The sequence below is a fragment of the Triticum dicoccoides genome, chromosome 3A, assembly GCF_002162155.2.
Source record: "Triticum dicoccoides isolate Atlit2015 ecotype Zavitan chromosome 3A, WEW_v2.0, whole genome shotgun sequence".
Lineage (NCBI taxonomy): Eukaryota > Viridiplantae > Streptophyta > Magnoliopsida > Poales > Poaceae > Triticum > Triticum dicoccoides.
Window position 1 is genome coordinate 182,765,402 of NC_041384.1, and position 13,809 is coordinate 182,779,210.

The window sequence follows — 13,809 nt, forward strand, 5'->3', positions numbered from 1 at the left end:
TGTTTAAGTAGCCTTTCATTAGGCTTGATTGTACAACATGTTATGTGTCCCCGCAAAAAAAAAAGTTCTGTGAGGCTTCTATCTGGCACAACTGGACGGCCCAAACGACGACCGAAGGACTAAAAGGCACTACGATCCGTCCACGACAACAACGAACATGCCGGGCCGCTTTCTCAGAAGTTGACGAGCCCAGCCCGGCACAGATACAAACCCTTAACCCCCAATCGAACTCGGCTCGGCCCTTTTGTTGCTCGATTCTCGTGTCCCTCTTTCACAGCCCCTCCCTATACTAATAGACGAATCCTCTCGACCTTCCCGCTGAGACCCCTTACTAATTGGATAAACCTCCGGAGCACAAGAACGCCGCCACGGCTTCCTCGACCCTGGTGACGCCGTCGCTGATCTCCACAGGTTTGGTAACCTCCTTTGTCCCTCTCTCTCAAGCTATATGCTGGATTAGCTGTGGATTCTTGCTCAGCGAGATGACCGCTCTTATCTTTTTCTGTCTAATCAAGTCCAAATGATCCGCTGAATCTGTCATCTAACATTACAACATAGACTCAGAAAACCGTCTAAACTACCCTGTTTACCCTAGTGTGTTAAAGATCTCAATTCCTTTTAATCCTTCTTTCCTACCATATCATACTGACTTGTCGTTCCACAGTAAACAAGGACGAAGTTTGCTATATACTCCCTCTATAAACAAATGTTAGACGTTTTGGCAGTTACTCCCTCTACATTTGTTTACAGAGGGAGTATGTGCAAAGAGTAACATAAATTTTTAATTACCCTGTGATACCAGATACAAGGACAGTATAACTTCAACCATCTATACTACTCACTCTGTCTGGAAGCAGATGTATTTTTATAAATTCTACATTATGCAGTCAAACTCATTTATCTTAAGAGCTATAACTTCTTTAAAATTTAGAAAAAAGCAAATTAAATGCAAGTTCCTATAATTCTGGAACCGAATTTTCTCTCTGTGATGCAATGCACGCCATTGTCCCTCTTCCCATGTGGGACCACACATGCTCCCGACCAAAGGGTGCCCTCGCTTCACCCAAATAGCCGCATATGGACACTTTTAAGCATTTGGGTTTTCTATATTATTGTACGTACGGTTTTTTTTCTGACAAGGAGACTATGCCCCTGGCCTCTGGATCAATTGATACATAGTCATCTATGTGGTACTACTTACATTAATTTACTATAATATAGCTTGCATACGTTTTTTTTGTCAATTTGAGATTGCTTTTACCACGCTTGCCGCGTGGTAGAACTTGCATACATTCCAAGAATTAATTGTCAAAAATGCATATTAGATGTTATACAAAGTATCCTCCATTTCGAAACCAAGGGGGGTATATTTTCATTACATGCTTGTCACCTCTGAGTTACAAGTATTGCTACTATCCACTTGTTAATACCATCATATCTGAAGACCTCTGCCTGGTTAATTTCAGATTAAAAATGACGAGGCATACAGTTTGCAAAAGAACATCCTCAAACCATATCCATGGGAAACCAATCACGAATGCAAGATCAAACATTAAATTGGAAGACCTTCCACAGGTATGTCAAATTTATTTTCTATGTGAATGTTGAGTATTGATGGAATTTCTAATACTAAGGGATATATTATGTTGATGCCCACAGGATGTGCTCTGCACAATTGTATCAAAGTTGCCTCCTAAAGAGGTCTCAAGGGCTAGTGTTTTGTCAAGTAATTGGAGATATATCTGTGCTACTTGTTGCTATAAATTATGTTTCACTGTTCCTGCTGGGTATCCCCATCGTATTCTTGAAAGAAAAGAATACTGCCAACGTATGCAGGAATTCATCAATAATGTTAACGCGGTAGTAAGAAATTGCCATGGCAAGTTGATTGAAGAATTCAATATAAAATTGCAGTTTGACAACATGTTCGTTGATCATCTGAATGATTGGGTTAATTTTGCGGTGTCAGCACAGATAAGGAAGATAGCTTTCTACTTAGATCCAAATAAACTGGGGCTTTGGGATCCTGATCATTACGAATTTCCATTTCACCTCTTGGATAGTGAAAGCATATAACGTCTAGAGTGCATTCAACTTAGCTTTGTATCTTTGAGACCACCATCGGAATTCAGTGGTTTCCCAAGCTTAAGAAAGCTTGACCTAGAATTCGTGGATATCACTAGAACGGATCTTGAAGTTATATTGTCCAATTGCTGTTATCTTAAATGGTTAAGCCTAGTCAGATGCTACCTGAATGACGAGCTAAAGTTGGATCGTCCATTGCCCAACCTTCGACACCTAGCAGTTGTATGGTGTGACATAACCAGGATAGAACTTCCAATTCTGAAACTGGATACATTTGTATATCATGGACACATTGTTCCAATTGTTATAAATCGAGATTCCATGTTTGAAAATGCACAACTATGGCTCTTCAAGGCAAATTTCGATGATGCTGTCAGTGTAGTTCTCAATGGTATTCCGAGGGTGCAAAATCTGACGCTACAAATTTTGAAACTGGGAATAGAGGTTTGTTTCCTACAATGGCACTGAAGTTACCATTTGATTTGTAACATCATCTGGCCCATCAATCACCTTATTTCTTTTGTCTTGCAGATGCAACCACTTTTGAATAGCACACGCATGTTTTCCCATCTTAGGTGCTTACAGTTGTTACTGGGTATAACACTTGTAGATATAAACAAACTTCCCCGTGTAGTTTCCATTCTGAGAGCAGCTCCATCTATTGAGAAGTTAGAGATCCATGTAAGTACTGTTCTTGATTCTTATGTGTCAACAGATAAAGTTTTTTGGCACCATATTCTATTTGGTTTTAGCCCTTCTATCTTGTTCATGTTGATGCTAGTGTATCTATTCTTTACTTTACATTTGTGTAATGGATTATATCATATAAATCGTGCTAATCATATATGCTACCTTGTTTTAATCTTGCAGTTTACTGCCGGTGGTAGTCATCTTTGTCTTGCGGCCAAGGGTACTGTGGACAAGCCACAGTACCTTGAGCACTGTGAATATAATTATCTGAAGAGTGTGCATATGACAGGATATAAAGGGGCAAGAGGTCAACTTGAATTTCTTGTGCATGTTGTGGAAAAGGCCCCTGCGCTGGAGGCATTAACTGTGGACACAGCTCTAGTGCTTCACGATGATGTTTATGTACAACATTTTTGCGGAAAAAATGCATGCTCCGCCCGCTCTGCTGTGCGCGCTAGATCTTGTCTGGGTGCAATACTTTCACCAAACGTGAAGTTTTGTGTTACGTAGGTAGGCTGCTTCAGAGAAAACAAGCTTTGTATGATCTTATATTATATCTAAGCATACGATCTCTACTACTTCTATTTATTCTAACATGAGCAAGTCACACATATGGTCATGACCGTATATATGTTGGACGAATGGAGAAATCTATGTAGTTAAACTTCACATTTTTATTAGCAAAATGACATTCTATTAATTTCAGCCTAAAAAGTTAATAGCAGAGTACAAAAGTGACAACAAGATTAAACACAGTGAGATATGCTAGAAATGCAGCAACACGAAAGATCAGAGACACTTCATCTCGTTTCTCCAGTCTTCCTAGTAGTCTTGAAAAATAAGTACATTGACAATCTCATGTCAAATGACATGAATGAAAGAACATATGCACCCAAGTGCAATGATAGAGTGCTTTGATGCATCAGCCAGATGGTTTCTGAAACCTGAAAGGAACAAACAGTTCAAAGTTCAAATATAGGTTCCATTGTAGCAGCACGGATCTTTCTCGCATTCATGAGAGCAACTATTATCCACGAGCAACATTTTTTTCTTCTATTAATAACAAACTGATACAGTATGCAGAGCAGCTATATAAGATGAAAACAGTAGTGTAGATACGATCGGCTAACATATCCTCAATACTAGAATTTACAGTGAGAGGAATTCACACTTGATGGGGATTCTTTGACCCTGGAACTTTTCATTCCTTAAATTGCTGGAACCAAATGCTGCAGGACAATGATAATGGAACCCCCCAATCTCACTATTGCAAGGTGCCGAAGAGTGCCCTGTAATCATCTTTCGCCGCTCTGTCTGCTGAACCTGAAAGAATTACACAACAGTTAGTCAGTTACTGTGCAGTACAGTTAATTGATTGGCTCTGCATCTGCAATAATGTCATGCTTATTCACCTCCGCGGGCCAATGTCGATGACGGCATCGGCAATGGCATGGCCTCCTGTTTCACTTGACTCTGGTTCAGTCTTGATGATGGCATCGGCGATGGCATTGAGCTGGCTGCGGCCGCAGCCGCCGCTGCAAATGCCAGCGCCGGCTGCTGCATGTCGTTGAACTTGAGCAGCTTGTCCCTCTCCCTGTTGGCATCGTTGCTCTTGGGGGTCTTCCTCTTGTGCCCGTTGGTATCAGGCGTCTTCTTCTTAAGCTGCACGACTGCGGGCGCGGACGGCGTGGCCTGCTCCTTGGCGTCCCTGTAGGCCTCCGCCTCTGCGACGCGAAACGCGGCGTCTAGCATGGCGCGCGCTTGCCTCCGGGCGGCCGCGGCCTCCTGTAGGCTACGCTCCGCCTTCTCGCGGGCCGCGGCGGCGTCGTGCAAGGCGGACTCGTGCGAAAGCAGCGCCGCGGTGAGGAGGACGCGCGCGGAGCGCCCCTCCAGCGCGCGCCGCCCCACTCCCGCGTGATCGTACGAGAAGGGCATGTTGCCGACGGCGGCGGCGCACGGCGGGCAGATGAAGGAGTAGGGGTCCGCGATGCAGGAGAGGTGAGCGACGAAGACGCCGCAGTTGGAGCAGGCGGCTGTGGGGCCTGGCGAGAAGTCGATGTGGGCTTCACGGGAGGAGGCGGCGTAGGCGCCGGGAAAGAGGAGGAGGAGGCAGGCGGAGCAGTAGGCCTCGGGGTTGGAGAGGAGGACGCAGGAGGAGCAGAGGCGATAAGAGTCGCCGTCGAGGCGGGCGTGGTGGGGGGCCCAGGAGTCGCAGCCGGAGGCGCAGCGGACGAACGCGTAGTCGTCGGGGCCTGAGGCGGCGAGGAAGGGAGACGTCATCGCTGCAATCGCGGCGAGGATTGCGGGTGGGGAGGGAAGGAGTAGGGTTTCTAGGGGAGGTGGGGAGTCCGGCCGGAACGGCCTGATTGACGACGGGATTTTGAGCAATGCGAAGTACGGGAAGTTACCGGGAGGTTACGGGGCTGATGGGCCATGTTTTCTTCATGTAAAGCTTTGTATCAAGAGAAAATTCCTTATTCGACACTATCTTAAAATCTGCTTCCTTATTTGACACTCAAAAAGTTTGTCTTCCCTATTTGACACAAACTCTAAATTGTATTCCCTATATGACATTTCCGTCCATTTTAAACCTAAATGACACCTGAAAAAACTCTTTTGCCCTCATATGGTATGTGTGTGGGGGGCAATAGTGTACACACGCAGCATCAGTGCGAGGGCAGGAGCACACACGCAACAACACATACACATGCACCAACACACACGCACGTGCATACACACACGTAGCAACACATGCACGCGCACACACACGTAGCAACCCACACGCACGCAGCACACACCCACATACACACACACATGCAACAGCACACACGCAGGCAGCACATAGGAACGCAACAGCACACACACACACGCGCGCGTACACACGCAGTAGCAAACACACACGCAGCAGCACACATGCATACACACATGCAGCAGCACACATGCAGCAGCGGCACACATGTGCGCGTGCACCCACACACGCGCGCGCACACATACCGTGTGAGGGGCAAAATCGTCTTTTTAGATGTCATTTAGGCTCAAAATGGACGGAAGTGTCATATAGGGAATAAAATTTAGGACTAGTGTCAAATAGGAAAGAAAAACTTTTTCAGTGTCAAATAAAGAACCAGATTTTAAGACAGTGTCAAATAAGGAATTTTCTCTTGTATCAAGGGGGCTGCTACGCGTCGGCCGGTGGATCTTCTAAAAAGATCCGCCGCCTCGCGAGCCGTCGAATCTGACACAAATTTAGCGGGCGAACGTCTTTTCACTGCTTTGCAACAAAGAGGTTGTTGCAGAAACATTCGTAACAGAGCTCTTGTTGCGGAATATTTTTGCAACAGAGGTCTTGTTGCGGATTTTTTTAATGCAACAGAGGTTTTGTTGCGGATTTTTTTGCAACAAACGTCTTGTTGCAGTTTTTTTTGCAACAGAGTTGTTGCTGATTTTTTGCAATGGAGTTCATGTTGCGGATTTATTTTTTGCAACAGAAGTGATGTTGCAGAAGTGGACGACGGCCTTGCCATGGACGGTGGCGAGCGGAGGTCATCTTCTTCATTACCAAATAGCAGTAGGAGCAGGCGCCATTAATCGAGAAGAGGAAGGAGGAAAGATGGTGGCGGTGGAGGCGGCCAGCGACCGCGACGGCGGAGCGCGTGCTCGCCGGCGTCCGCGGCGGTGCAGCTGGGGTGTTCGGCGGTGGCGCGGCTGCAGCACCTCATCTGGATGAAGGAGAGATGCAAGAGAAAGATGGGCTTATCATGAAGTACGATTGGATCTGGTAGTTGTTTCAGGAAGGTGGAGACTGCGAGCCCACTGACACGTGTCGTGTGCACAAGACGACGGACGAAAAGAGCGTGATCCGCCGGGTGATTTTAATCATTTCCCTTGTATCAATCACCCTGTACGTCTAGTATTATTGCGGGATTTTTTATGTTGATTTGAGTAGAGGAAAACAAATGACAAACTTGTGATTGTGATTTTATTGGGAAATCTTATATATCTGACATCATATTTGTTGTCAGTTCGGGTTCGCCTCCATAACCGTCCGATGGCAAGCACGGATCTTGGCACTGTTGGAAATATGCCCTGGAGGCAATAATAAAATGGTTATTATTATATTTCTTTATTCATGTTCATGCTATAATTGTGTTATCCGGAAATCGTAACACATGTGTGAATACGTAGACCACAACACGTCCCTAGTGAGCCTCTAGTTGACTAGCTCGTTGATCAAAAGATAGTCATGGTTTCCTGACTATGGACATTGGATGTCATTGATAACGGGATCACATCATTAGGAGAATGATGTGATGGACAAGACTCAATCCTAAGCTTAGCTCAAAGATCGTGTAGTTCGTTTGTTGTAGCTTTTCTGAATGTCAAGTATCATTTCCTTAGACCATGAGATTGTGCAACTCCCGGATACCATAGGAGTGCCTTGGGTGTGCCAAACGTCACAACGTAACTGGGTGACTATAAAGGTACATTACAGGTATCTCCGAAAGTGTCTGTTGGGTTGGCACGAATCGAGACTGGGATTTGTCACTCCGTATGACGGAGAGGTATCTCTGGGCCCACTCGGTAATGCATCATCATAATGAGCTCAATATGACAAGTGGTTGATCACGGGATCATGCATTACGGCACGAGTAAAGTGACTTGCCGGTAACGAGACTGAACAAGGTATTGGGATACCGACGATCGAGTCTCGGGCAAGTAACGTACTGATTGATAAAGGGAATTGTATACAGATTGATTGAATCCTCGACATCGTGGTTCATCCGATGAGATCATCATGGAGCATGTGGGAGCCAACATGGGTATCCAGATCCCGCTTTTGGTTATTGACCGGAGAGTCGTCTCGGTCATGTCTGCATGTCTCCCGAACCCGTAGGGTCTACACACTTAAGGTTCGGTGATGCTAGGGTTGTTAGGAAGACTTGTATGTGATTACTGAATGTTGTTCGGAGTCCCGGATGAGATCCCGGACGTCATGAGGAGTCCGGAATGGTCCGGAGGTAAATATTTATATATGGGAAGTTGTCATACGGTCGCCGGAAAGGTTCGGGGGCATATCGGTATTGTACCGGGGCCACCGGAGGGGTTCCGGGGGTCCACCGGGAGGGGCCACCTCTTCCGGAGGGCCTTATGGGCTGTATGGAGAAGGGAACCAGCCCAAGTGGGCTGGGGCGCCACACCCCCCTAGGGCCCATGCGCCTAGGGTTTGGGGGAAACCCTAAAGGGGGCGCCCCCTTGCTTGGGGGGCAAGCCCCCTCCCCTTGGCCGCCGCCCCCCCTCTAGATCTCATCTAGAGGGGGCCGGCCCCCTTCCCCCTTCCCCTATAAATAGAGGGGTGAGGGGAGGGTTGCACACAACATCCAAGGCGCAGCCCCTCCCCTCCCCAACACCTCTCCTCCTCCATAAGAGCTTGGCGAAGCCCTGCCGGAGTACTGCAACTTCACCACCACCACGCCGTCATGCTGCTGTTGGAGCCCTCTTCCTCAACCTATCCCTCCTCCTTGCTGGATCAAGGCGCGGGAGACGTCCTCGCTCCGTACGTGTGTTGAATGCGGAGGTGCCGTCTGTTCGGCGCTAGGATCTTCGGTGATTTGGATCACGACGAGTACGACTCCATCAACCCCGTTCTCTAGAACGCTTCCGCTCGTGATCTACAATGGTATGTAGATGCACTCCTCTCTCCCTCATTGCTAGATGACTCCATAGATTGATCTTGGTGATGCGTAGAAATTTTTAAAATTCTGCTATGTTCCCCAACGGTGGCATCATGAGCTAGGTCTATGCTTAGTTACTATGCACGAGTAGAACACAAAGCAGTTGTGGGCGTCGATATTGTCAATTATCTTGCCGTCACTAGTATTATCTTGATTCGGCGGCATTGTGGGATGAAGCGGCCCGGACCAACCTTACACGTACGCTTACGTGAGACTGGTTCCACCGACTGACATGCACTAGTTGCATAAGGTGGCTAGCGGGTGTCTGTCTCTCCCACTTTAGTCGGATCGGATTCGATGAACAGGGTCCTTATGAAGGGTAAATACACTACAAGAAATATGTCAACTTATGACCTTCTGTTAGTAACCCTAGAAGAATTGGGCATAGATCTATGACCATTTCGGACCAATTGGTCAAAAGTTGTTCGGGGGGCTCCAAAACCTAAACTATAACGACCATTTTGGTCAGAAAGGTCGTAATTTCCTTACACGAAATGGTCATAAAGCAGATAGCACTGGTCTGCTGCCTTATTTCTAGCTGATCATGACCAATATAGATGGTCATAACCTTGTAAATTGTGGTGGGTTGCTATGACTAGGCGCCACCTCATCAGTTTTGCCTATGTGTCATGTCCATGCGGCAGTTTTTGCCCTAGGTTGTGAAGCAACCTATATTTCTGTCATTCCCAAAATTCCCAAAAAAATCTCATAAATTCTTTGGGTCATATCTTCATCAAATATGTAAAAATCCTTCCTTGCCTAGTTCAAAACTAATTCAACAATATTCATTTTCCTATTCTGTTCACGACAACACTTTATGAAGGAAGTGCTATTTATATATTCTTGATTGCCCTCGGAATTTTTGGGCACTCTTTCCTATCCAAATCATTACCGCATGATAAAATTCAGCTCCACTTGCCTAGCAAATCTTCCTCGGCAAATTTCCAAAGTTTTTGTCCACCTAGAAGCATTGTGAAGGAAGTACCTTTTTTATATATCCAAATGACATGAAATTTATACAGTTTCTTCATATGCCCAAATTATCACCCTCCTCCAAATTGCAGCTCAGGCAAATTATCTATGTGAGCCTAGGTTCAATTTATATTTTATGGCCAAATTGGCACGTTGCAAAGCAAGTGTTATCTAGACCCCTGCTATTAACCTCAAACTCTTTGGGCACTCTTACATACCCAAATCATTGCCACATGATAATATTCAACTCCATTTTCCTAGTCAATCTTTCTCAGGAAATTTTCAAAGTTTCTATCTCGAGAGAAGCTTTGTGAAGTAAGTACTAGCTAGGCTTACCCAAATGATCTGAAAATCTACCAAGGCATAACCATACCTATGTAACTTACCTACACCAAATTTGAGCTCATTTCATTCATCCAATTTCTCTCACTAGTTGTCCCAAGTTTCTGTCCATAGAAGAGCATTGGGAAGGAAGTACCACTTTGGGATGTCCAAATGGTATCAATTTTCTACGGTGCTTTCCAATGCCCAAATAACCATCCTCCACCAAATTTCAGCTCAATCCATTCATTATTTCGAGCCCAGCTTCAACATTCATATTTCTGTCTAGTGTGGTACTTTGCAAAGTAAGTACCACCTAGGATCCTCCTTTTGATCTAAAAATTTGCGAAGACATTCTTCTTAGTAGATGATCATCCCCAGCAAAAACTCACGCCCATTGGCCATGTGCATTTCCCGTATCGCTAATCAAACACTTGGCTGCTAATTCATGTTTGAGCATCGATTGGTCTCCTCGTGAGAATCTTATGTTGTAATTTTCTTCCTAGAACCTACCTGGGGAGTGCCCAACCCACTAGACATGCCTAGGCTGCCCAGAACACATGGCAACGCCACGGTCACGCGGTGACCACGCGTCGGGCATGCGAGTTTACGCGCTCTAGAGTTGGGGGCCTTGGCCACCGCCCAAACCTCGACGTATCGCCATCAAACCATGTATTTATGATTAAATAGGTACTTATGTAACTATAAATGATTTTTGGAAAAAATAAATAGTAAACTATGAGGCAACTGCAGTTCAAATTTGACCCGCTTCCTACTGAATCGGCGGGAATTTGTCTTTTTCACCAGAGGTGGATCAAAACTTTTGACGCCCAACAATTTTTTCAATTGTGCATTAAATATGGCCAAGTATTTTATAAAAATGATTTGGTCCAATTTTGCAACAATTATTTGGGAGGTCCTTCACAAAAAAACCTCCTTTTGGGCACTCAAAAAATGGAAAATGGTTTTTTCGTCCAAAGAAAATGAAAACTTCCTTAGGCAACATTGTTTGCCATTCCAATATACACCCCTGTGCACAATATGGGATCATTTGAACAAATTATTCCATGAATGTGGCCATAAGATTGATCATTTGGCTTGAAAGCCATTGATATCCACACGTGATAGCTCGATTTTGAGAACACTTTTTTAAAATAATTGCCGTATTACAAGTTTGTTATTTTTCCTAGGAACTTGGCCACATATAATGACACAATGCGAAGGTTTCCCAATTTTTTGTTTTTTTTGAACTTTTTATGCCCGTTTCAAAATGTGGTCAAAACGGCGGGAATGACCATTCCTAGCTAGTGGTTGAATCTTGAATTTTTTTGGTGCTTCTCTGATTAAATAGGTACTTATGTAACTAGAAATGATTTTTGGAAAAAATAAATAGCAAACTATGAGGCAGCTGCAGTTCAAATTTGACCCGCTTCCACCTGAATCGGTGGAAATTTGTCTTTTTCACGAGAGGTGGATCAAAACTTTTTGCACCCAACCATTTTGTAAATTGTGCATTAAATATGTCCTAGTATTTAAAAAAATTGATTTGGTCCAATTTTGCAACAATTATTTGGGAGGTCCTTCACAAAAAAACCTCCTTTTGGGTACTGGAAAAATGAAAAATGGTTTTTTCGTCCAAAGAAAAAAATGAAAACTTCCTTAGGCAACATTGTTAGCCATTCCAATATGCACCGTTGTGCACAATGTCAGATCATTTGAACAAACTATGCCATGAATGCGGCCATAAGATTGATCATTTGGCTTGAAAGCCATTGATCTCCACACGTGATAGCTCGTTTTTGAGAACACTTTTTTTAAAATAATTGCCGTATTGCAAGTTTGTTATTTTTCCTAGGAACTTGGCCACATATAATGATACAATGCGAAGGTTTCCCAATTTTTTGATTTTTTTGAATTTTTTATGCCCGTTTCAAAATGCGGTCAAAATGGCGGGAATGACCGTTCTTAGCTAGTGGTTGAATCTTGGAATTTTTTTGGTGTTTCTATGATTAAATAGATACTTATGTACCTAGAAATGATTTTTGGAAAAAAATAAAGAGCAAACTACAAGGCAGCTACAGTTCAAATTTGACCCGCTTCCACCTGAATCAGCGGAAATTTGTCTTTTTCATGAGCGGTGGATCAAAACTTTTTACACCCAACCATTTGGTTAATTGTGCATTAAATATGTCCTAGTATTTTAGAAAAATGATTTGGTCCAATTTTGCAACAATTATTTGGTAGGTCCTTCATAAAAAAACCTCCTTTTAGGCACTCGAAAATAGGAAAATGGTTTTTTTGTCCAAAGAAAATGAAAACTTCCTTAGGCAACATTGTTTGCCATTCCAATATGCACCCTTGTGCACAATATGAGATCATTTGAACAAACTATGCCATGGATGTGGCCATAAGATTGATCATTTGGCTTGAAAGCCATTGATCTCCACACGTGATAGCTCATTTCTGAGAACACTTTTTAAAAATAATTGCCGTATTACAAGTTTGTTATTTTTCCTAAGAACTTGGCCACATATAATGACACAATGCGAAGGTTTCCCAATTTTTTGATTTTTTTTTATTTTTTTATGCCCGTTTCAAAATGCGGTCAAAATGGTGGGAATGACCGTTCCTAACTAGTGGTTGAATCTTGGAATTTTTTTGGTGTTTCTATGATTAAATAGATACTTATGTACCTAGAAATGATTTTTGGAAAAAATAAAGAGCAAACTACAAGGCAGCTACAGTTCAAATTTGACCCGCTTTTAGCTGAATCGACGGAAATTTGTCTTTTTCATGAGAGGTGGATCGAAACTTTTTACACCCAACCATTTGGTCAATTGTGAATTAAATATGGCCTAGTATTTTAGAAAAATGATTTGGTCCAATTTTGCAACAATTATTTGGGAGGTCCTTCACAAAAAAACCTCCTTTTGGGCACTCAAAAAATGGAAAATGGTTTTTTCGTCCAAAGAAAATGAAAACTTCCTTAGGCAACATTGTTTGCCATTCCAATATGCACCCTTGTGCACAATATGAGATCATTTGAACAAACTATGCCATGGATGTGGCCATAAGATTGATCATTTGGCTTGAAAGCCATTGATCTCCACACGTGATAGCTCGTTTCTGAGAACACTTTTTTATCCCCTCAAAAAAAAAGAGAACACTTTTTTTAAAATAATTGCCGTATTACAAGTTTGTTATTTTTCCTGGGAACTTGGCCACATATAATGACACAATGCGAAGGTTTCCCAATTTTTTGATTTTTTTTGAATTTTTTATGCCTGTTTCAAAATGCGGTCAAAACGGCGGGAATGACCGTTCCTAGCTAGTGCTTGAATCTTGGAATTTTTTTTGGTGTTTCTCTGATTAAATAGATAGTTTTGTACCTAGAAATGATTTTTGGAAAAAATAAATAACAAACAATGAGGATGCTGCAATTCAAATTTGACCCGTTTCCTGCTGAATGAGCGGAAATTTGTCATTTTCATGAGAGGTGGATCAAAAAATTTGACACCCAATCATTTGGTCAGTTATGCATTAAATATGTCCTAGTATTTTAGAAAATTGATTTGGTACAATTTTGCAACAAATATATGGTAGGTCCTTCACAAAAAGAGTCATTTTGCGCACTCGGAAAATGATTAAAAATAGCTAGAAAGATCAGAAATGCATAGAAATTGGTCCTTATCCATAAAATGTGGTCTAAATCTAGTGAAAATTTGTGTGGTGCCATTTTGCAAAATATTTTTGATAGCTACTTCACAAAATCCCTCTATTTTTAGTACTTAGACTTTTTTTAAATCACCGGTTTTTCGAACCAATCACGACTCTTCCCACGGATTGATGACATGGCGCCCATCCATCCATCCATCCATCCATCTCTCCATCCCACATCCATCCATCCATCTATCTACAGAAAAAAGAAAATAAAATGAAAAAGAGATACCCCCACCCGCAGCCCAAACCCTAGGTCAGATCCCATCGACCCCCCCCATCGCACCCCTCC

At 43.3% G+C, this 13,809-nt stretch overlaps 1 protein-coding gene across 1 annotated transcript; it reads right to left on the minus strand.

The window, feature by feature from the left end:
• Nucleotides 1-3,550: 3,550 nt before the first annotated feature.
• On the minus strand, nucleotides 3,551-5,137 carry LOC119271459. Its single transcript, XM_037553288.1, has 2 exons — nucleotides 4,188-5,137; nucleotides 3,551-4,098 (listed from the first exon to the last, which is right to left on the minus strand). Exons 1-2 carry the CDS (start codon nucleotides 5,053-5,055, stop codon nucleotides 4,040-4,042), a joined length of 927 nt encoding a protein of 308 aa, XP_037409185.1. The 5' UTR covers nucleotides 5,056-5,137; the 3' UTR covers nucleotides 3,551-4,039.
• Between the last annotated feature and the right edge of the window lie 8,672 nt (nucleotides 5,138-13,809).